The sequence below is a fragment of the Branchiostoma belcheri genome, unplaced genomic scaffold (genome assembly GCF_001625305.1).
Source record: "Branchiostoma belcheri isolate BF01 breed outbred unplaced genomic scaffold, Haploidv18h27 scaffold94, whole genome shotgun sequence".
NCBI classification, from domain to species: Eukaryota; Metazoa; Chordata; class Leptocardii; order Amphioxiformes; family Branchiostomatidae; genus Branchiostoma; species Branchiostoma belcheri.
Genome location: NW_017804620.1, coordinates 1268422 through 1290619, shown reverse-complemented (window position 1 = coordinate 1290619; position 22198 = coordinate 1268422). Strand labels below are relative to the sequence as shown.

At 40.8% G+C, this 22198-nt stretch overlaps 1 protein-coding gene across 1 annotated transcript; it reads right to left on the bottom strand.

Annotated features, from left to right (window-relative positions):
* Nucleotides 1-1788: 1788 nt before the first annotated feature.
* LOC109461633 (centrosomal protein of 72 kDa-like) lies at nt 1789-21225 on the bottom strand. Its single transcript, XM_019758013.1, has 15 exons — nt 21110-21225; nt 18789-18954; nt 17051-17205; nt 16031-16092; nt 15599-15648; nt 15099-15151; nt 12234-12359; nt 10862-10963; nt 10020-10232; nt 8428-8657; nt 7860-8001; nt 6835-7019; nt 5318-5441; nt 3321-3426; nt 1789-2062 (listed from the first exon to the last, which is right to left on the bottom strand). The coding sequence occupies exons 1-15, from the start codon at nt 21171-21173 to the stop codon at nt 1897-1899; spliced, it is 1944 nt and encodes a 647-aa protein (XP_019613572.1). The 5' UTR covers nt 21174-21225; the 3' UTR covers nt 1789-1896.
* Between the last annotated feature and the right edge of the window lie 973 nt (nt 21226-22198).

The following is a 22198-nucleotide window of genomic DNA, read 5'->3' as shown; positions in this document are numbered from 1 at the left end:
TTGGGACAGCGTTTGCTGCTTGTAACATGGAGGGTGAAGGGCTCATGAACAGTATGGCTGCATTTCTTCTTCAAGTGTGTTCTCTACAAAATTCATTATCAAAACCTGACCACTTTCTGACAACTAGCGATTCAGCGTGTGAAAAAGCGTCAGATGTTAGGGTGCCCCCTACCATACTAGCCTGGGTACCATCCGGATTTTTGCTACGCAATGCTCGGAAAAATCGATTTTTTCGAGCATTGCGTAGCGAAAATCCGGATGGTACCCAGGCTACTACCATACATGCAAGTTAATATTTGACTTTGCTACATGGTATTTTGAGCTGCAGGGGTGGGTTATAGGTCAAAACAGACACTAAGGCCACACCAATTTAATTTGTTGGTTCTCAGATTCGCCTCTTCGTTTTTTTCTGATTTGCAAAAAAAAAAAAAAATTTGATTCTGGCCCTGAATCAACTGAAAAATGCTAATGTTTTGCCCCCGACAGTTGAGGAAAGTCCTTTTCTTCCTAGTTGTTACAGTTTTCCCATCTATCATTGCAGTGGTTTGATTAAAAGTTCAAAATTCAATGTTTAAATTTTAACCCAGGCTTTTGTGTTGACTTCATGGCTCATTCCATAGCATTTAAGCCTATAATAGGATGCCTAGACCTGTTTTTATTTTATTTTTTTTCGCCCTGTCGCTTCATATTTTTTCTGAAAAAATCCGAGAACCTTCAAATTAAATTGGTGTGGCCTAAGGATACTAAACTGTACATAGATAAAAGGTAACATTTTATAAGGAGTGCCACAAAGACAAATTTTGAGACAACTGGTTAATTTGCATCGACACTTAGATACAACAAACCATTAATTGGAATGGATAAATAAATACAAAATGTACAAAATAGTCATAGTATACCCAATCAACCATTCACGTCAATCAAACAAATGTTATCAGATATATGTAATCCTTCCAGGTGCCCAGCATTCAGAGGAGACTCTATGATTCAGGCTCTTCTACTCTGTCTGATCTGAAGGTCTTCAAGAAGTACAAAGGTTGTCATCACTCTCCAAGCAGAGGTTTGGGTTTTGGGTTATTTTTGGCATGTTTTTAGGCTTTTTTATCGGGGTTTCTTTTTAGCACTGGAATTTTTCTTTCACCCAACCCAACCTCTGCAGGCAGTCAAAAGCATCAATGTGCTATAAACCTAATCACTTCATCACATTACAGTTGTTATACATTCAAGTAGGTGTGAACAGGGCGCATGAATAGGCACAGTCAGCAGGAGGCGTGTGGCCCAATGAATGCCTTTCTGACTGGTTAGATTTATGATAATCCACCACAGTAAAATGGATATCCCTAATGATAATTTGATGGTTCCCGGGGAGGAGCGCTGTCACGTTTCTTGAATAGGTTTGCCCCGCCCCGGGGTGAGTGCCGGCAGAGGTTGGGTTGGGTGAAAGAAAAATCCCAGTCCAAAAAAGAAACCCTGATAAAAAAGTCTAAAAACATGCCAAAAACAACCCAAAACCCAAACCTCTTCTTGGAGAGTACTGAATACCCACTCTTGTCATCTCTGTGTGAGAATGTGGGAGATGCCAGGTTGTACAGCGAGAAGGTAATCATCTTCTGTCTGCAAAGTGACCCTTTTATCTGTACAGAGGCCTGGCTGACAACCTGTCTTTTAGCTTAGAGTATCCACTGGGCTGGCACCCCAATATAAATTACTTGGAAGAAAAAAAAAACAAAGAAAATTTGCGGTCATTAATGAATACATTCTAGACTGTTAACACTATGTCACTACATGTCACTACCCAGGTTAAATATCTAACTGGGAATGTCTGAATGTCAAAAACATTATCTTTTGTCCGTATCTGGAACTTAGTGTAAGAGACCTTGGTCTCCCCACAGAGTTTCACAAGATACCGTTGTGCTGTCCATAGCTGGTAGCTGTGCTGCCCAGTTCAGCTGTTCTCTTGAGCTGGTCATAACTCCAGTGCAGCTGTTCCACCTCGTGCTGATGGCGCTGTCTGGTCTGCTCCAGCTCACTCAGGAGATGTTCATTAGTAGCGACCAGGGATCTAAAGAAACAGTAGGTTATCTACTGCTGAAAATCTGAAAAAAATAGTGCTGCATACCGGTTCACTGGACTTGGATGTGGACTTGTAAAAATGTTTAGGTTCAACTTCAAGTCCAAAAAAAACTAAAAATAACCGAGTCCGGACTTATTACCATAAAAGACCATTTCACGTATTACCCCTTTTCTTTCCAAACCACCTAAAAACATCCATAGATTGCAAAATCTTTGCTGCAAAACGAAGAAAACATTGCCATCAGGCATCGTCAAGTACCGGCCTCCATGTTATGTGGCCAAAGTTTCACCCAGACAACATTGCAAGGTTGCCAACATGCAATTTGGTATATGCCATGGGTTTAGGTCCAGACTTACAAGTCCAGAACTGAACCTAAACCTCTGGACTTGAATCCGGACCTGAACCTAAATGTAGGTTTAGGTATGCAGCACTATTAGCGCATACAAAACATACAATTATATAGCTCTCCTTTTCATAAAATGTAACAAATAAATTAATCTTGGAATTTACAGTTTTGGGTGAAATTTATTAAGACCATAAAAGAGAATATTGTATATAACACCCAGGTTAGTTATTTGACTGGTTTGTACATATGTAGGTCTGTGAAGTTCATTTTCAAAGAAATTTGGGAAAGTTTAGCACCTTTAGCATGCCATCCAGTCTCATTTTCAGCTGTGATGCTCAAATGTCTTTACAAATACCTCAGAAGTAACATTTGAAAGGAAAATGAAGTTTAAGAAGCATTCCTATGACAAATAACACAGTGCTAATGATAAAGGAGCAATGGATATACCATACTTTTTCTAATTATCAACTTAGGCCACACCAATTTAATTTGGTGTTTCTCGGATTTTTTTAGAAAAAATATAAAGCGACAGGGTGAAAAAAAAAAACAGGCCAAGGCCAAGGCTATTGTTAGCCAGAAATGTTACAATATGAACTGTGAATTGAACATACCAGACTGGTTTACGGTTTATGATTGAAACAATAGATGTTGAACTTTCAATAAAACAAAATTGCATTGTTACATTGAACAACTTTAGAACTAGGAAGAAAAGGACTTTCTTCAACCATTGGGGCCAAAATATGTCTTTCATTGAGCATTTTGCTGTTAATTTAGAACATATTAATTTTTTTATTTTTTTTGCAAATCAGAAAAAAATGGACAGGGTGATCTGAGAAGCAACAAATTAAATTGGTGTGGCGATAACTAGTTTTGTGCTGTAAGATGACCTGAGACACCTACTTGTGACTTTCCTGCAGCATGGATGTCAACTCCTGCATTTTCTTGTAGTTGACCAATTGGAGCTTCAAACTGTTCACTTCCTGGTTTAGTTGCTTATTCTGCTCACCTGGAAATTCAACACACAATGAGGTTTGGACATGCCGTACCTAGGCTGTGTTTATGTGAAGTAACCCAAGGCACTTTACATGTGGTTTACCCCGAAGCCGGTTTCAAGTGGCTCCATCTGAACGCTCCAAATCACATTGAAAGTGCCTCGATCCCAAACCACTTCTAGAGGTGGTTTCGAATTGGTTTTCCCGCATCGCGATTTGCGTCTGAACGCAATGTGATTTCAATGTGACTTCGCCTGGTCATGGATAACGGGGTCATATTTCTTTATTTATATGCAATATCAAATTTTACGTGGCATTTATGCAACTTAAAGAGCAGTAATGGTCAAATAACGTGTCCGTTCTAGGACGAGCTTCACCGCCTCTGGCGGGACCACGTCGGCATTCGGCCGAGATACGCTGGGAGGGGGGCATCAGCAACCAGGTCGTTGACCTCTGACATTAATAACACCGCACTGCGAGTTTTCATCAAACAACAATAAATGTAGCTCAAGCAAATTGTGATCGGACACGGTTTCAAAGGAATGTGTGGCAGCTGCGACCTGATGTGAGGAATGCGAGTTACCTGAATTGCGGTTTGGGTGACTTCACATAAACACGGCCCTACATGTTGGCTGCCTATCCTATACATATTTATGCACAGTCATGTGTTGTATGTACAAAAAATCTACATTTCCATGACCCACATCCCCCAGGTACAATGTATATACTGTACATGTATGTAGCACTTTACAAAAGATAAAATGTAACAGACATAAATGTTTAATGTACGTTATGTCAATATGTCATATTTCTAGAATAGACAGTCTGGTATAATCCTATTGATTGCTTTGTAATTATTGCCATACATTATACCAGGGTTTTAGCCAGCCTGAAATTTTTTTGTCATCCAAATTTGTTTGATCAATGAACATGTCGAGGTCTTGACCCTCTGAAACTCTGTCTCCTGCATTTTGAGGGGCAGTATTTGTAGACAGAGCTCTTTTGGTGAAAAATTGCACAAAAGTTTTTGAGGGAGACTTGGAGTGAAGGAAGCTCAAGATAAGTGCTGCATACCGGTTCACTGGACTTGGATCCAGACTTGTAAGAATGTTTAGGTTCAAGTCCATAAAAACCTAAAAGTCAAGAACCGAGTCCAGACTTCTTACCATAAAAGACCATTTCACATTACCCCTTTTCTTTCCAAACCACCTAAAACCTTCCGTAGATTGTAAAATCTTTGCTGCAAAATGAAGAAAACTTTGGCATCGTCAAGTATCAGCCTCCATGTTATGTGGCCAAAGTTTCACCCAGACAACATTGCAAGGTTGCCAACATTTAATCTTGTATATGCGATGGGTTTAGGTACGGACTTACAAGACTGGAACTGAACCTAAACCTCTGGACTTGAATCCTGACCTGAACCTAAATGTGAGTTTAGGTATGCATCACTAATACTGATAGCACCCAGCTATAAAGGCTTTTAGCTAGGGGGTGTCCAGGGTGTCTTTTGGACGCCCTGTACTGAAAATACTAAGAAATTGGACGCCCTACTTTTTGGTAGGACACCCTAATGACGCCCTATTTTTTCCACTCCCAACCCCTGCCATGCACACATGCCTCCCTTCAGCATGATAAATACAAAAATTATGGTTTACTGCAGGAAAAAAACTGAAATTCCTCAAAATTTGCACCTCAAAATGCAAAAAGTAGTGTTTGAGAGCATTATGAATCTCAAAAAAGCCCCCCTAAAAGCTAGCGCACTGCACATCTTTGCTGCGCATAGCATACAATAAAAAAATGGACACCCAACAAAAAAATCCTAGCTAAAAGCCTGCCTGAACCTAAAATTGGGTTTAGGTATGCATCACTATTCAAGATCATAAGAAACGTAAAATTTAAACCTACCGATTCTCCTTAAATCCTCAGCACCTTGAGACTGTGAACTTGCTGATGTCTCCATGGAAAATAACCTTTTCTTCAGCACTTCCCCCTCTTCTAAAGCCTGCTGTAACCTCCCACGTACAGACTCCTGTGGGAACAATGGCAGCAGAGTCAACTCCCACCTGAAAATAACCTGGTCATGATTCTCCCTGCTTCTGCTAAACCCTCCATACGAGGACTGTGTACCTACATGTAACATCAGGTACGGTTAGGGTTGCGTACCTTTTCATAACATCAGGTACAGGAACAGAGTTTTAGGCCCAGGTCCGGACCTGCACCTGTACCTGAAAATTCAAGCGCGTCACATGTTCTACTGAAATTCTTCAATAATGACAGAAACATGAATAAAGTGTTGACAATTCGTCCTGTATCTTTCAAAGAACATCACCTGAATATAACCATGGATGATATAACTAGGTTTCCTATCTCACTCCTCACTAGTTCTCAGAGATGGAAGCTAAGGTAAATCTCTTTATTTTAAGTTTTTTTTTTTAACGCTAGATGTTCATTTTCCTGGCAGGCCTCCTTGTGTGTAGTGATCAAGTATAAATTTTTGTTCCGGTCCAAAAAAAACGGTCCACCGACGTTCTTTTTTTTTCCGGACCGGACCGATACTATTTTTCCGGTCCGCACCGGTCCACCTGGACCGGTACACAGCCCTAAGGTACGGTGAAGGTTAAGGTAAGATTCTGTACCTGGTCCTGGACAATTTGACAAATTAACTTCTCAACAACAATAGAAACAAGAATGAGAATCTTTATTTAGACTAATAAAACAGCACAGAACTATGTGCCCTTATTCAGACAAAACAGAACCGTGTGGAGGAATGTTTCTTGTTGCATTTCTAGTGTCCTACTGTAACAATACTCTTGCTGTCCTAGAAATATCTGTTGCATATTAGATATGCTGGCTCCCTGTCACTTTGGTCAATCTATGTTGCATGAGGCCATGGGGTATGTAAACTTATTATGTTATGTACCAGCACTAGTGATTTGGTATTTTGGTCCTGTACCTATGATGTAATAGATTTTCATGGTACTGTACACAGTTGATCCTTTTGTTAGGCCACAGCAAGTAAATTTTCTGGATGACATCCTCCGCAGACTCCAAATCTAATGCGAGCGGGTGAAAAAAAACAAGGCGGGCCGAAGAAAACAAGGTTCCTACATTTTAAAATTTTGACTCAATCATTGTACAGATGGTTTTGATTCAGTAGGAACATCACATATACGTGGGTACATCACATATACACAGCCAGCATCACATATCACAGCATCTCCTCTCTTCATGAGTTATCTGCCATTCACCTTCCGGCATGGCAACAGACATCTTTGCCCATTTTCGGCATGTTGAACACTGTCAAAAGGCAACAAAATTTTTTTTCCCAAAAAAATCAGGCGAAAACTAATGCGTGCGCTGATGTCATCCACAATTACTTGCTGTGGCCTTATGTCTTGCGACACAAATAAGAGTCTGCCTACTGCACTTCTCTGCTCTTCCTCCAGCCTGGTTCTCAGGTTCTCCTCCCCGTCAGAGCTCAGTCTCCTCCTCAGTTTGACATTCTCCTCTGCAAATGCTGCCATGTCTTCATTTAATCTCTGAAACTCATGTTGATATTTTGACGTGCACTTTGAGACAAAGTCCGTCACCAAGTTCTTTGCAAGACCTGTGACAAAAAAAAAATGATGCAGCATTTAGATTATGTATTGCAGCATTTTATCATCAAAAATACAATTGCCAAGAATACTGCTGACCTACTTGTAATACGTATCAAAATCTAAAGTTTGTTTAAAGTCAAAACTTTTGGTCCAACACAAAAAAATTCTCTCACCTAGAGCTTTCTACTCTGGTCTTCCTCGGTAGACTGACCCAGTGAGGCTTGTCACATGGCTTCTTTGAGGAAGACCAGAGTGACTGGTCGAAAGCACTAGGTGAGAGAATTTTTGTGTTGGACCAAAAGTTTTAACTCTAAACATGTAACTACCAAGTTGACAGAGATGAACTTTCAAGATAAAATCTGACGTTGTGTGCATAAAGATATATTTGGATTTTCATCAGCTGCATCTTAATGACATACTCAACCATGTACATTTACTTGAAGCATGAAAGTTCATCTGTGTTGGTACAAATCATTATGAAATAAAGACTGAACTTTAACTTCCAACACTAGATATAGAATTGGGACTTACCCCAAATTTTCTGAATCAGACTTCTTTGCAAGAGGAGTTAAGGAGGCAGTCTACATGTACATATTAAGAGCTCACAGACCTACGTATACCCTGAACAGAGACGGGGGGCGACACAAGTTATCTGGCACGTATGACCCGCTACTACGGTCACGTGTCTCTGACGTCACCTTCCAAGAGTAGACGGGTCCATTCCGTGAACTCAATTCCGTGATGGAGTCAACCGAAAATTTGGGGTAAGTCCCAATTCTATATCTAGTGTTGTAAGTTAAAGTTCAGTCTTTATTACATGTACATTTACATATATCTGTGTCTGTTACCTTGAAACTTCTGGTTCTTGTGTAATGATCCTGACCCATTCCAGTACTTGTCAACAACCGTCAGGAGCTGGTCCATGAACTCTGACCTGATGATATCCACGGCTACTGTTGTTTCACCTGCCGTCTCCTGCTCTAGCTGCCGCTGAAACAAGGTTAGACAAATAATTCATTCAAAGCTTACAATACATTTCTTATATGTTTGCCATATATTAGGCCACACTGAGTTAATTTTATGGATGACATCCTTTGAAGACTCCTAAACTAGTGCGCGCAGGCGAAATCCATACTATTTACTTGCTGAAGCCTAATGTTATACCTCGATATCTAACCTTCATCATGCATCAGAAACTTTATTGTTGTTTTAAGCTAAGCTTATCAGAAATTCAAGGATTAGGTGTAAGAAGTCGTTTGGTGTAATGTAGCCAGCTGCCGCTGCGTCACACGCCTGCGAAGCTGGTGTGTTACACCGGAGGGCGGTTATACCGGCTATACAGTACAGATACATGTAGTAGAGCAAGATACAGCACAGCAAAGCCAAAATTCTGATGGGGAAAGAAACAAAAATTACCTTAGCTACATGCTGTTCAGATGATGGCTCCATCAGAGGCTGTGATTGGCTATGGGCTTGTTCCACAGATTTTGACTGGCTATAACTTTGTAAAGTGGGCTGTGATTGGCTGTAAAGTTTAGGTAATGGCTGTGATTGGTAGTAAGGTTGATCACGTGATTCAGTAGCAGAACTTTTTATTGGTGGTTGACTGACTGGGACTGTTGAACGCTCCTCTGTCTGTGCACAATCTGTAAAACAAAACAAGTTTGAGTTTAGGAACCTCATACACAACAGTACCTCCATGGAATATGTAGAGCTTTTGTAAATAATGTCTTATTTTGTCTCATAAGGGTGTAATAAGCATAATCTATTTCATTTTTGTCTTCTCTACTCAAATTATACTGTATGTGTCAAAAAATGAATTTCGAGCCCTGGCCATCTACATACTTTATAGTACTCTCAGGGCCTGAATAAATGTACCAGTTATTTTTTCTCGCCAATCCATCCAACACTTTCTTATTTTGGATGGTACAATTTAATACTTTTTTTCACAATTATGGCAAAGCTAATATCATATATATATATTGGAAATCACAACTTGCAAACATTTTTTCTGTGAGCAAGTTGCCCTGAAAACCAGGTCGCCCTTGTGCAAGTTAGTTTCTTTGGAACAGATGACAAGTACTTTGGGGATAAGTTATTTTTAGAATGTTCTAATTTGGAACAGTCATCTTTTAAATGAAGACAAATGGAGTGAAATTTGCCTGGTACTGGTAATTTTCAATGCTACCTGTAACAGTGCAGATATGCAGAAAAAGTATTTCGAGCCAATCATGCAGATTTTTTGCATAGAGTGTACATGAGTGCAAACATGTACATAGAATGCGAACATGAGATACATGTACTGCTAATGATGACATGGACAGGCTGGATATTCAGGACCCAGGGTTCTAGCCAGACTGAAAATTTTTTCCGTCAACCCACATATGGAGCGCCAAAGGCACAAGACGTTGCACACCCTCTGAAACCCTAGCTATCTCCTGAATTTTGAGGGGCAAATTTGCAATTGCGTATAGACAAAGCTCGTTTAATGAAAACTTACACAAAATTTCAGCTTGATTTTGAGGTAAGCGACATGTGGATCTCGGTTGGATCGGCAAAGAAAAGAAACAAAATTTTGTAACACAAGCTTGTTGACTATTTACGACAGATATTTAGGTAAAAATAGAGCCATTTGTTATATGTGGATTAATAAGGAATCACACACCCTGCTTTTAGAAAGAATGACATAAAGACATCCTATATTTCCACCCACGTATTTTCTAGTTACTTTTCCCGGTAACTTCACTGAATGTGATCATAGAAAAATAGAAGTTCCCGCCATATCTTTACAGTTTACATGCATGGATTTTTGGCAGACAAATTGGACGGATTGGGCAAAATTGGACGGAAAAACGGGTGCTGGCTAGAACCCTGTCAGGACCCCTAACCTGGTGCAGGGGTGAAGACACCCTGTGATGTGAACTTGGTGTATACTTGTACATGTACATGTACTACTAATACTGAGTACTAATGATGACATAGACAGGCTGGATATTCAGGACCCTAACCTGGTGCAGGGGTGAACACACCCTGTGATGTGAACTTGGTGTAGGCCTGCAGCTCGTCTGTGAACTGTAGGTTTGGATCAGCAGCACTGTGGACCACCTCGTCAGCAAACTTCACCCTGCCCCTGTCCCTGGGCTGGTAAATACCCGGGTCTCTGGACACACTGCCTCCTGACAGGTTCAGGATAGACTTGGGCAGAGAGGAGGGAACTTGTCCTAGAGAAGAACAGACAACTTGTATATCAAATATCAAGTAAAATATCTTTGGGTGCCCAGTTGCCCCGCGCCGGGCAACCAAATTTGGCAACCAAATCATGCCCAGGCAAATGTTCCCCTATACAGTGTACAAAAAACTTTTTTGAAGCAGGTTGCCCGGCAAAAATTAGGTTGCCCCACCTGTAAGTTACTACTTTTCTCAAATTAAGTAATGTTACATACATAAGACTTTGACAATATTTCTAACAGCCTTTAGTTAACTGATACTAGTAATAGCCATTAATACCTAAAATTAAAAAGTATCTGCCGGATACAGTGGTGCAAGCCAAGTGGGCATGATTTTTGGAGGAGGGGGGGAATTCTTAATATTCAGGTGGCACACTGGGCTACCTAGGTTCAAAAATAGGTTGCCCCAAGTAAAATTTGGTTGCCCGGGGCAACTGGGCAACCAGGTATTTTGCACACTGTATACACAAACTTTCTTCGGCCAGATTCTAATCGGGAAGTTTTAAAGATAAGTTTGAATTGTCCCTAGTTTGGTAGATATGCGATGTTCTACAGAACACTTGTAGGTATTCAGGTACTTGTTGGTGTTAGATGTACAGGGGTAATGTAGTTCTTATCTTTACCTGCAGTAGCAGATTGAGCTGGCTGTCCTTGTGCCGGCTGGGAGACAGGGCCCAGCAGGTAGTCATCATCATCAGGGGGCTGCTGGGACATCAGTCGCTTCTCTACGAATAAACATTAACAGTCTTTTGAAGCAAAGTCCAGGGCTCGAAATCCTTTTTTTCAGGTACGTGCAAAATTGCACATTGGCAAAAATTTTGGGTGCAATTTGAAAAATTTATGTGCAAATTATATTGTCTGTGAAGGTTAGACATCCAGGTAATAAGATACGCTAAAAAACAACTTAAAGCAACTGGATATGATTTTGTAAACGGTCAGACGTTTCAAGACAAGGATGATGCAAATTAGTCAAGAAGCTCCTGTTGTTTCAGAACAAGAGCCAAGTAATTTTAGCTTCTTTGCTGCAACCCTCCCCCTCCTGCTCTAGGTGCAAAATTGCACAATCCGTCATTCAAAATATTTTAAAGTGCATTTTGCACATTGCACATGGGTATTTCGAGCCCTGAAGTTGGACAGCAATTGCCTAGTACATAAAATAGATTACAACATGTATCTTGATATTTAGTTTACATATAGGCCTTGATGAGACCTTGAAATGATTAGATTTTGGGCTCCCTGCCAGCTTGATAATTCCATAGTGGTAACTGCATAGACTTTTTAGTATTACCTGCAGCATTTGAAAGGTAAGGAACAATGAAAATCATTACACATAACTTGTTAGGACTCAGATAAATAGAATCTACAGAACCAGGACAACTGCTTCTGCTCTTGAGTCTTCCCTTATAACTCTAACCCTTAATCTTTTCTGGTAGTAGCATGACAGAGTAGAGAGCACATTAAGACAACAGAAAGAAACAAACTAAGATAAACTGGAAAGGGTACAGAATCAAGCTGCAAGATTCTGTATGAACAACTATGAAAGAGGTGCTAGTGTCACGGAAATGAAAAGTAACCTACAGACTACAGTGGGTGTCACTGGAAGACAGAAGAAACATGTCCAGACTATGCATGATGTACAAAATGACTACTATACTGGTGGATGTCCCAATCACTATGTACCTAATAGCAGCCTAGAAGAGAACATGAAATAGCCATGCCTTCAAGTACCAGAGTTATCAACCAAGGATTGAGGCGTTCAAGAATTCATTCTTTTCTAGAACTATCGCAGAGTGGAACTCACTGTCACCAAGTACAGTAGGGGCATTGTCATTAGATAGCTTTAAACAATGTCTAGAGTTAGATGTTCAAGGGTTAGGTGTAACAAGTCGATCAGGGTAATGTAGCCAGCTGCCGCCGCGCCGCGTGCCTGCGAAGCTGGTGTGTTACACCGAAATATACCGGCTATACAGATACAGAGCCAACAGAGCAGCCCACCTTGTCTGGTGTAGTCTTGGCTGTCGGCTGATTTGGCACTAGAGCCAGTTATCCCCACAGGCTGGCCAGGCTGCCAGTCTGTTCTCACCATCAGGTCCAGTATCTCATTGTCATCATCATGAAGTGCTGAAAATGTTTGAAATTTGCATAGTGATATTCATCTTTACCTTAAACTTACAGATCTCATCTCTCAAGTGTGTCATTCTCATCATTTATTGATTTGATTATGCAAACTGATGGGAAGGTACAAGAAAAACTACAAAATACTAGAGTATATAGAAAGGCCAATATTTGCTTGTGAGCAAATATAACATATTTCACTCTATGTCTCTCCCAATACAAAAATGTACAGTAACAACCCTCCAGACTAAATTTTTAGCTTAGGAGCGCATGCGCTCCTAGCCTCAAAAAGTTAGGCGCGCAGGCAAACATTTGGGCGCGCAAACAAAAAATCTGGTCGCGCAAAGTACTTTTTAATTTACAAGCCAAGAGAATAATGTACCTAAACAGACAATTAATCATTCTTTCATTATCATAGAAACAACATCAAAATTCACCATTTGTACTTAAAGAAAATTATATATTGTGATAAATGAAAGACCAAACAATGATTTTACAAGTAACTGTCTTTAATGTGTTCAAAGTCACTTCATCTCAGTCGTTAGGCCAGGCTGACTGATATGTCGGTCTCCTAGGCCTCTGCAGGGTTGGACAAGTTTTTTAAAATCCAACCCTATTGGGCAAGTGCATGGTCATTTTCACTTGCCCGAACCAACTTTTCACTTGCCCGAAATATAAATGACATATATCTATGCATTTATCATTGCAACAATGAAATAGTTTTATTTTTTGGAAAAAAAAAACACTTAAATGTTTTAAGCAATAATACACTGAGTTATTATGATGTAACGGTTAATAATTATTAACATTGCTACTCAAACCATTTTGTTATCGTTAAAGGTACAGATTTTCCACAACAATGAAGACTAATTTTCTTTATTTCTTACAACTTTTCAGGTAACACTGCATGTCTAAAGTAGTTTCATTGACTGAAAAATAATTCTTAAAAAATTAAATACAATAAAAAAAGCTCATGGAAAAAAGGACAGAGTAGAAAACATAAAAGGGGAAGAATAAAAAAAAAATAGGACTTCATTTGGAATTGCCTATAATTTACAAATTTATAATCATTTAATAATATATGCTACACAAATGTCTAAAATTAATACCTTCAGTTGAAACTTTGCTATTAATATTAATTATTTCTTCAACTGTATCAAAACAATCTACAACTTAGTTTGAAAAGTCTGCACAACAGACATCTGCCCAAGTTTTCCTTAGACTTAGAGGAGTTCCAGTAGAAAATCCTATCAGTCACGCATTGCCAAACTTCCCTGTCCTGGACGCTCCTGGGCCATGAGAGAGGATCTCTTTTCAAACACAAACTTTGCCAACAGTCAAATATCACAAGTTGTGGCTGATAAAGATATTTATCTTCTTGATTTCCCCCCAAATTTAGGCCAGATGGCAGTTTAGAATCCCCTAAACAATTCTGGAAACACCGTGTATGACTCCCGGTCGCGCTAGGTCGCCGTCTGCACAAGCTTGAAGGCGAGATCTCGTCACCTGACCCCTCTAATGGTATAAGGATATCAAGTCTCGCGAGAGTCGGGCTGCCGAGAGGTCACGCTAGATGAAAACAAGATGGCGCCCCGGTTGTGTGTTGTTGTGTCGGGCCTGTTTTTTCGTCGAAAAAAAGCTGTTTGCCGCTTTATTTGCCGAGATAATGGTATCTACGGACTTGTAATGGGTTTTCTGACAAATGAACATGATTTTGCCTGGCATTGATATGACATTCTTACGGGAAAAAATAAGAAATTTTTGCCTCTAACAGCGCTATAGCCAATAATTTAGGCGCACCGCGGATTCTCTGCCGGTCGCGCAGTGCGCGACCAGAGTAAAAAGTTTAGTCGCATTTCGTAATTTTTGGTCGCATATGCGACCAAAACGGTCGCAGTCTGGAGGGTTGAGTAACTCGACTGTTCATTACGCATTACGCAATTTCTCCGATTCTCCGACATTTCTCCGATCTACAAAATGCACATGTCCACATGCCCACCAGACCTGAAAAAGATGCTTCCCCAACCTAACACAATCAGACGCACAACTCGCAACAGTCTCTCCACTTGAAAACAATTGCCCTCACTGTGCCAGTTTCTTGAACTCACTCTACATACATACTGCAGTACACATCTGGAACAGTCTCCCAGACAACGTGGTCGGCCTGATCACTGACAACAACCTCCAGTCGTTCAAAACAAGAGTACACCGGTATCTTCTTTCCACCACCAGGACTTCTGCATGTAGCTAGAACTTTTCAGTTGCTGTAAACCAATGATTAGCCAGGAGTGTTACAACCCGGGCTATTGTTTACATCAGCACATGATAGAAAAAAAAAACTCACCCCTGTGCCCCTGTGCAAAAGTACTGTAATAATGCACACACCGAACATGCGCCCCGACGTTGTACCCTTGGGAAAGGTACTTTACACGACTTTCCTCACTTCACTCAGGTGAAAATGAGTACCTAGCTTTGGTTAGAAGAGTTGCTGTTACAGTTCTACTCGGTAACCCGTAACCCAGGTGAGTGGTAATACCATTCAGGCGGTAGCACCATTCACCTTGAAGTGGCCTAACGGCCGTGTTACGTGGCAACCACTAAGTAAAAAAAAAAATTAACAGTACTATCATTGGTATCAGATAGCACACAAGCCTACATTTTGTAGTGGCTCAGGAGCCTTCAGTCTGCACCCCAAGATCTAAGCTAACAAGGCTAACACACGTGTACATCTCATTACATACTGACCTGTGGAGTACTTGGACAAGCCTCTGGTGTACTCTGCCCTTGGTTGTGTAGGCCTGTGTGCAAAAAAACAAGTGTGTTGAGAAATGCCTGGTATCTTTAGTGCACGCAATCCCAGTCATTGGGAACATTTAGAAGTATAATAAGGCATTTGGACTGATAACGGACTGATGATTTACTATTTCTTTTTGTCTTATATCTTTTTAGTTTGATTTGTAATCTGTGACCCCGCCCTCACCCTCGACCTTGTTGAAAAGCGGTCATATGTATGTACCGAACAAGCTTTCGAAATAAAGGCTTACTACTACTACTACTACTACTACTACTACATTGAGGCAGTCATAGTGTGGTAAAAACCGTGGCATTGGGACAAGAAGACAGCCACAATTGTCCTGCACTGACAGGTTGGTCTGATTTTTATCTTCTTGTCATCCAGCCATGGCTCAGGGTTCACAGCAAAGGCCAAGAAGACAAAAGGAGAAATGAAAAGGACAGTCACGTACCGTCCTGCTGTAGCATCTGCACCTAGAATCTGCTCTGCAAACTCTACTGCCTACAAATAGCACAAGGAAAATACAGCCGTGAGGACAAGCAAAATCAAAATGTTTCACAGCAGATCTAGAAGGGGAAAGAAGTGTCTGTTGATGAAATGATGGAAACCCAGGAAACGCTGTAAGCCCCATCACCTTCTATTTCAAACACCTCACTCAACAACAGCATGGAAGAATAAAAATGCCCACCACTCTGACTGCCATCAGAATGTGGGTTTTCATGACCGACTTCAGAATCATGTTTTTTTTGCAGCAAAAGAACTCTATCTTACAGCGGGCCTAGAAAAAGGGTCATGCCTTTGTATTCCTTGCTGAAGGCTAAAAATCTTTCAATGTGAAAACAGGAGGCTCCTCATAACACCACAGTTATGCAGTGCCACCTACCTGTTCTGAACTAAAATGCAGGATGGCTGCCTTCCTCTCTGTGTCACGGACAGGCCTGTCATCTGTACAACAAGCAGCAAACTCAATAAAATGTCACTGAGGAACATACATTTATAACAAATGTACGATGATGCACACCAGAGGTTGTCTAAATGTATTTTCTGATGCAAAACTGTCTAAATACCTTTTCAAATATCAGGTGCACAACATAAATAATTTGTGTCAGCAAAACAATATTGCCTCTCTTCAATGCTGGAATCTTGAATTCCACCTAACTTTTAAACAAATAAATACAACAAAATACTCAAATGCATAAAATATGCTTTATGGTAGTGAACAATCCTAGTGCCTTTACATAAATTCCAGAAAATACAGAAATATGTGAACAAAAGTGCATATTTTCTTATGATTATGAGCCCTGTACTTAAAAGTACATGTATCCTACTCCTAGTAGCTATAGGACCTAGGAAATTTTCCCGACCAACTGTACAAAAAAATAGCTTTTAGCTGATGATCTGACACCTGAGTGATAAAATGTTGTACAATTGGTTTTCTAACATTGACATTGAAAATAAAAGGGTACTTAATGCAACAACAACTGCAAGTTTTATCATTATTTTTCAGGACTGAAACAGAAAACAAGGCCTTAAGGCCACACCAATTTAATTTCTTGGTTAACGGATTTTTCTAGAAAAATAATGGAGCGGGCGGGCGAAAAAAAAAAACAGGCCTAGGCATCCTATTATGGCCGAAAATGGTACGATAGGAGCCATGAAGTCAACACACCAGGCTGGTTCAAAATTTAAACAATGAATTTTGAACTTTTAATGATACCATTGCATTGAAAGATGGAATAACTGTAACAACTAGGAAGAAAAGGACTGTTTTCAACTGTTCAGGGCAAAATATGAGCATTTTGCAGTTGATTCTGAATTTTTATTTTTATTTGCAAATCAGAAAAAATGAAACGGGCGAATCTGTTAACCAAGAAATAAATTAAGTCGGTGTGGCCTAACCTACCCAGTCTCCTGAGGTTGGGGAGCATGTGCACCACAAATAACCTGTAGTCCGGCTCATTTTTTGCCACAGGGTTGAGTCTCAGGTCCAGCTCCTGGAGTTGTTGGTTACTCCTGAGGCGGAACAACTCCTTCAGCGTGGCAATGTTGTTATAATATCTGGTCTCCATCAAGGACTTTTCTAGCATGTAGATAGTTAGTCAGTCAGTCAAGCAAACAGGACTTATACTTACTATATAGCATCATGCTCTTACCATATATGACAATGTTGTAAGTTACAAATATCGTTGAAGAGGTTCATCAGACGTAATGATGATTCGTAAACCGGATAACTCCATCACCACAGATGTGTTTCGCAAAGAGACTCACACAGACCAATATTTGCTGTGGTCCTCCAACCACCCAGTGCATCAAAAGCTGGGCATAGTGAGGACACTTATGCACAGGGCGAACACACTGATAGAAGACCACACCCTCAGAGCAGCAGAGAAGGACAAGGTGAGGGACGCACTGCGACATTGTGGCTACCCAGAATGGGCGCTAAAAGAGGGGGATAACATCACTGACAGGAAAAAGATGAATAAAGAACGGACCTCCCAAAACAAAGAGCGACACCCTGCGAGTTACGCAGTACTCCCCTACATCAAAGGAGTCACTGAGAGACTTAAACGGGCTTACGCCAAGCACAACGTGAGTCTGTTCTCTAAACCAGGCTATACACTGCGCAATGCCCTTGTCAGTCCAAAAGATCCACTACTTCCCAGTGAGAAGTGTGGTACTATTTACAAAATATCGTGTGAGATGTGTGGTGAGGTGTATGTAGGTGAAACCGAAAGGTCCCTAGGTGAACGGACTGACGAACATCAGAAATCTGTAGACCGTCAGGACGGTAAATCGGCCCTTAGCCAACATGAACTCAAAGCGGGACATAGGGTCACAAACGGCCCTATTTTGGACATCGTTAATATCATAGACCAGGAATCCCGGAAGTCACATAGAAAGATTAAGGAAGCGGTCCATATCCAGTTGGAACGTGCCAGGATGAATCGCAACGAAGGTTGGGAGCTGCCCAAGTCCTACCTACCCCTACTCCGCAAGGAGGCGGGGGAGGTCAGAAGATCCACACAAGTCTCGACCTAGTCTCGTGTTCTCGCGAGACTAGGTCACTCCTTGAGAAAGGTGTACAGTCGACACCGAAAATTTGGAGGTACGTGTTTTTTACCTTTAAAATACAGTCACTGATTGAAGAATGTCTACTAACTGTAAGTTACAAAGTAGTACAAGCATGACGCTATTTGTTTTTGATGAGTGAAACTTAACTGTAACTTAGTTATAATGCTGTTCACCCGTCATTTACTTCACTACCAAATGCCAAGGTATAAAATTCCAGGTAATTAACACTATGGAATTAAAGCATTTTCTCATTAATTATGCAAATTATCTATTCATTCACATAACTAATATGTGCCAATGTTTCCTTCTCAATTTCATAGGTTACAGGCTACGTTTGATCAGTCCTATCATGGAACATAACAGATTTATAGAACCCCTCATTAATTATGCAAATTATATCCTGATCTACATAATTGCGATCCAATCATGTCAAGAGTTTTTGACATTCTTTGTAAATGATGACAGTACAACTGTACTCGTGTGAGCTACATGTAAGCTAAAAAATCCTATTTGTTACACGAAGAATCTGTTAACATGACACACTTAAAGTCACACAGTATAAAGGATACAGGTTGAGTTTTCCCAGCATTCTCAGCTGTGCCAGTCCTTCTAGACTGTGTAAGGCATTGCGGGACAGGTCCAGGTGCTTCAGTCGACTGAACCCCTCCAGCGCTGACCCCAGCTCTGTGATCTTCTCGTGGTAAGTACCGGGCAGTGACAGAGAACGCACATCATCTGTACAAAATAACAAACAGCATGAATGGTTTATCTTGTTGCATGTGCACCTTTGTGCACCCAAATTTATAATCTCCAAGCAGATCTTTTGGTGGGGGTAAGACAGTATCAAATGGCCAGTCTGTATCCATTTCCCCACCCAAGATCTGCCTCCAGTCGAACAGGGAGGAGCACTTCTTTTCAAAAATGGTGTTGCTGCCCCTCCTTGTGTCCCTATTAACAACTATCAAAAATTTGTTGTGCTAAGATTTTTACAAGCGGTTTATAGCTTGAATCTGGGACAAATGCAGTCACCCGCGTGGGTGGGGAAATGGATACAGACTGGCCAATTTGATACTGTCTTACCCCCACCAAAAGATCTGCTTGGAGATTACCAAATTTAGATCGAGCTGTGCACCCAATTGCAATCCTTTCTTCATTATAGGTTTAGGTATGTAAAGATGATAAATGTATATTTAGTATATAGTAAAATAATCAAATCCTGGATAGTGTGAGTATACAGCAAATTCTTAATCAATTCAAAATCTATTTTGACTGTCAGAAAAATAATAAAATCATTTAGTAATTCTCTTTAGAAATGAAACATAATTAGTTTTTGCTGACATTCTACTTATTTTATCTTATAATAATGGTGCACCCCAAAAAATATTTTGTGCAATCGATTTTTTCGGTCCTATTCCCAAAAATGAATTTCGAGCCCTGCTGTCTAGTGGTGCATTTACTACATTCTCTGTATAAGAGAATAACCCTGGTACTGAAGAAATGAAGCCTTTTGTTTGCCTTAGTTGTCTCTCTCTTCAAACGCAGATTGTGCCCTCTTGTTATTGTCCCTCTCTGTGATTGTGGAATACAGGCGTGTGCAATACAGTCCATGTAACGTTACATATTTTGAACAAAACTTATAAAAATTTTAAAGTTTTGGATTCAGATAATAAAGTCGCTAACAGTAAGTAAAATGGAATATTTCTACTTCAGTACTTGGGGTCACACAGTAAGGCCAAATGTAAGTTAGAACAGTATATCCGCTATCCCCCTCCCCTTTCCCACCCATTTTTTCAAAGAAGCTATGATCATATATCTATATGCCCTGTTTTTCTGACAGTGCATATAAAATACCCACCCACACCCCACCCCGGCTATATGCTGACGACTAAATGTTACACCTAACCCTTGAATATCTACCTCTAGACATTGTTTAAAGCTATTAAAGCTATCTAATGACAATGCCAGTGTTACCAACCAAGGACTACTGTACTTTGTGACAGCGAGTTCCAAGTTCTTTAATACTTCTAGTTCTAGGAAAGAATGAATTCTTTTTAACACCTCAAATATCCTTGGTTGATAACTCTGGTAGTTGAAGGCATGGCTATTTCTTGTTCTCTTCTGCGCTGGTATTGGGTACTTCGTACAATGTAGTTGCGACGTCCTAGCCTGGGTACCATCCTACTTGTATGCCGGGGCTCCCACACTCGAGTGTGGGAGCCCCGGCATACAAGTAGGATGGTACCCAGGCTAGCGACGTCCACCAGTTTATTAGTCATTTTGTACATCATGCATAGTCGGACATTTTTCTTCTGTCTTCCACCTAGCCGTGGCGACTCTTGATTCGGGCTTGTCTGAGGGTAATGCAATGTAAGCCCGAATCAAGAGTCGCCACGGCTATCTTCCACCGAGACGGTTTCTTTTCATTTCCGTGTGGGTAGCACCTCTTTCAAAGTTGTTTATATGTAGAATCGCTTGCAGCTTAATTCTGTACCCTTTCCAGTTTGTCTTAGTGTCTCTTTATATATGGATCCCATACTGTCGCGGCATATTCTTGCAGCTTAATTCTGTACCCTTTCCAGTTTGTCTTAGTGTCTCTTTATATATGGATCCCATACTGTCGCGGCATATTCTAGGTTCGGTCTTACTGATTTATGACATGTATGCAAGTGATTTTGCTCTAGTTGGGCAATTGTCCACAGTTTACTTTTGGGGCCGAGGGTACGTAAGGCAGAAAACACGGGGCCCAGCCCAGGCGAGTTGGCTTCAGCTGGGGGAGAGTTGACCAGTCACCTGGGGGCGAATCGACTGACTTAGTTCCGTTCCCGATGATCTGAGCATACCTATGTTATTTTGTGGGCCTCCTGTCCCAATAATCGTTGGCCAGACTTACCGAGCTTGTCGTGGTTGAGCTCGACCCTCTCCCGGACCCACTCTTCTGTGATCTTGAGCGCCATTTTTCAAACGTCTGCAAGCGGCGAGATCTCGGCACCAAGTCTCGCGAGAGGAAGGCAGAACGCAGGGCAAAGAAGGGCAAAGGTTACTCTCCAAGCAGAGGTTGGTGGGGACAGTCGAACCGCAGGTCACCGTAGAACGCGTTATTCAGTCGAACCGCAGGTCACCGTAGAACGCGTTATTCTCTAAGATACGGCGTTTGCCGGGTCACGATTTGACCCCGTTGCATGGGTGTAAACAACTGCCTATAGTGTAACAAAAATACCTCAGACCTACATAATGTTTATACTTTTTCATATCTGCAGGCTTTGCCGTGTAACGTTACAACCAGGTAGATATTTCGTGCATTGCAAAATAACAGCTAGCGCTACGGCCTTCCAAACATTAGCAATTTTTGGTCACTTTATTTGTGCTTGTCTTTTTTGCTGTTCAACTGGATCCCATTAGCTAATACCACAGTGTGATAGCCCACTTCTTTGCCTTTACATTGATGCCAAAGACCCCTGGTAAATTTTATGGCAAACGGGTTTGCCCCCAAAAAAACTGTGACGATGCGCACATCGTGGTGGTCAACTTTTAGCCCAGTTGTAAGCTACTGACACACACCATCCTGAGTTTCCGCTACATTTTGATACATTTCGCGTAATGTCATAAGATTCGTTTCTTGGTTTGAGAAACTGTATGAATGTGGCTACCACATGCAATATAATAAGTGGTATGATACCATTCAAGTATATACAAAAAGAGGAATTTAATACAAGGTTCTGACCATTCAAAAATCGTCGAATTTGAAGTCAATCGGTTTCGAACTCTTGCGTTCGATCCATGGAACCAAGGCAGCGCGTTCCATTTTTCGCGCCGCCAACAATGTTGCAACTTTCGACCGCTGTTTGCGAAAGTTCATGAAAAGAAGGAATCAAGTTTTTCATTACAAACAGACTTTACGAAACCCATTCCAAGTCAGACTTATATCATGAAGACGCTAGAGAAAGTGAGATTCTTGTGCAACTATACATATGTCAGTACA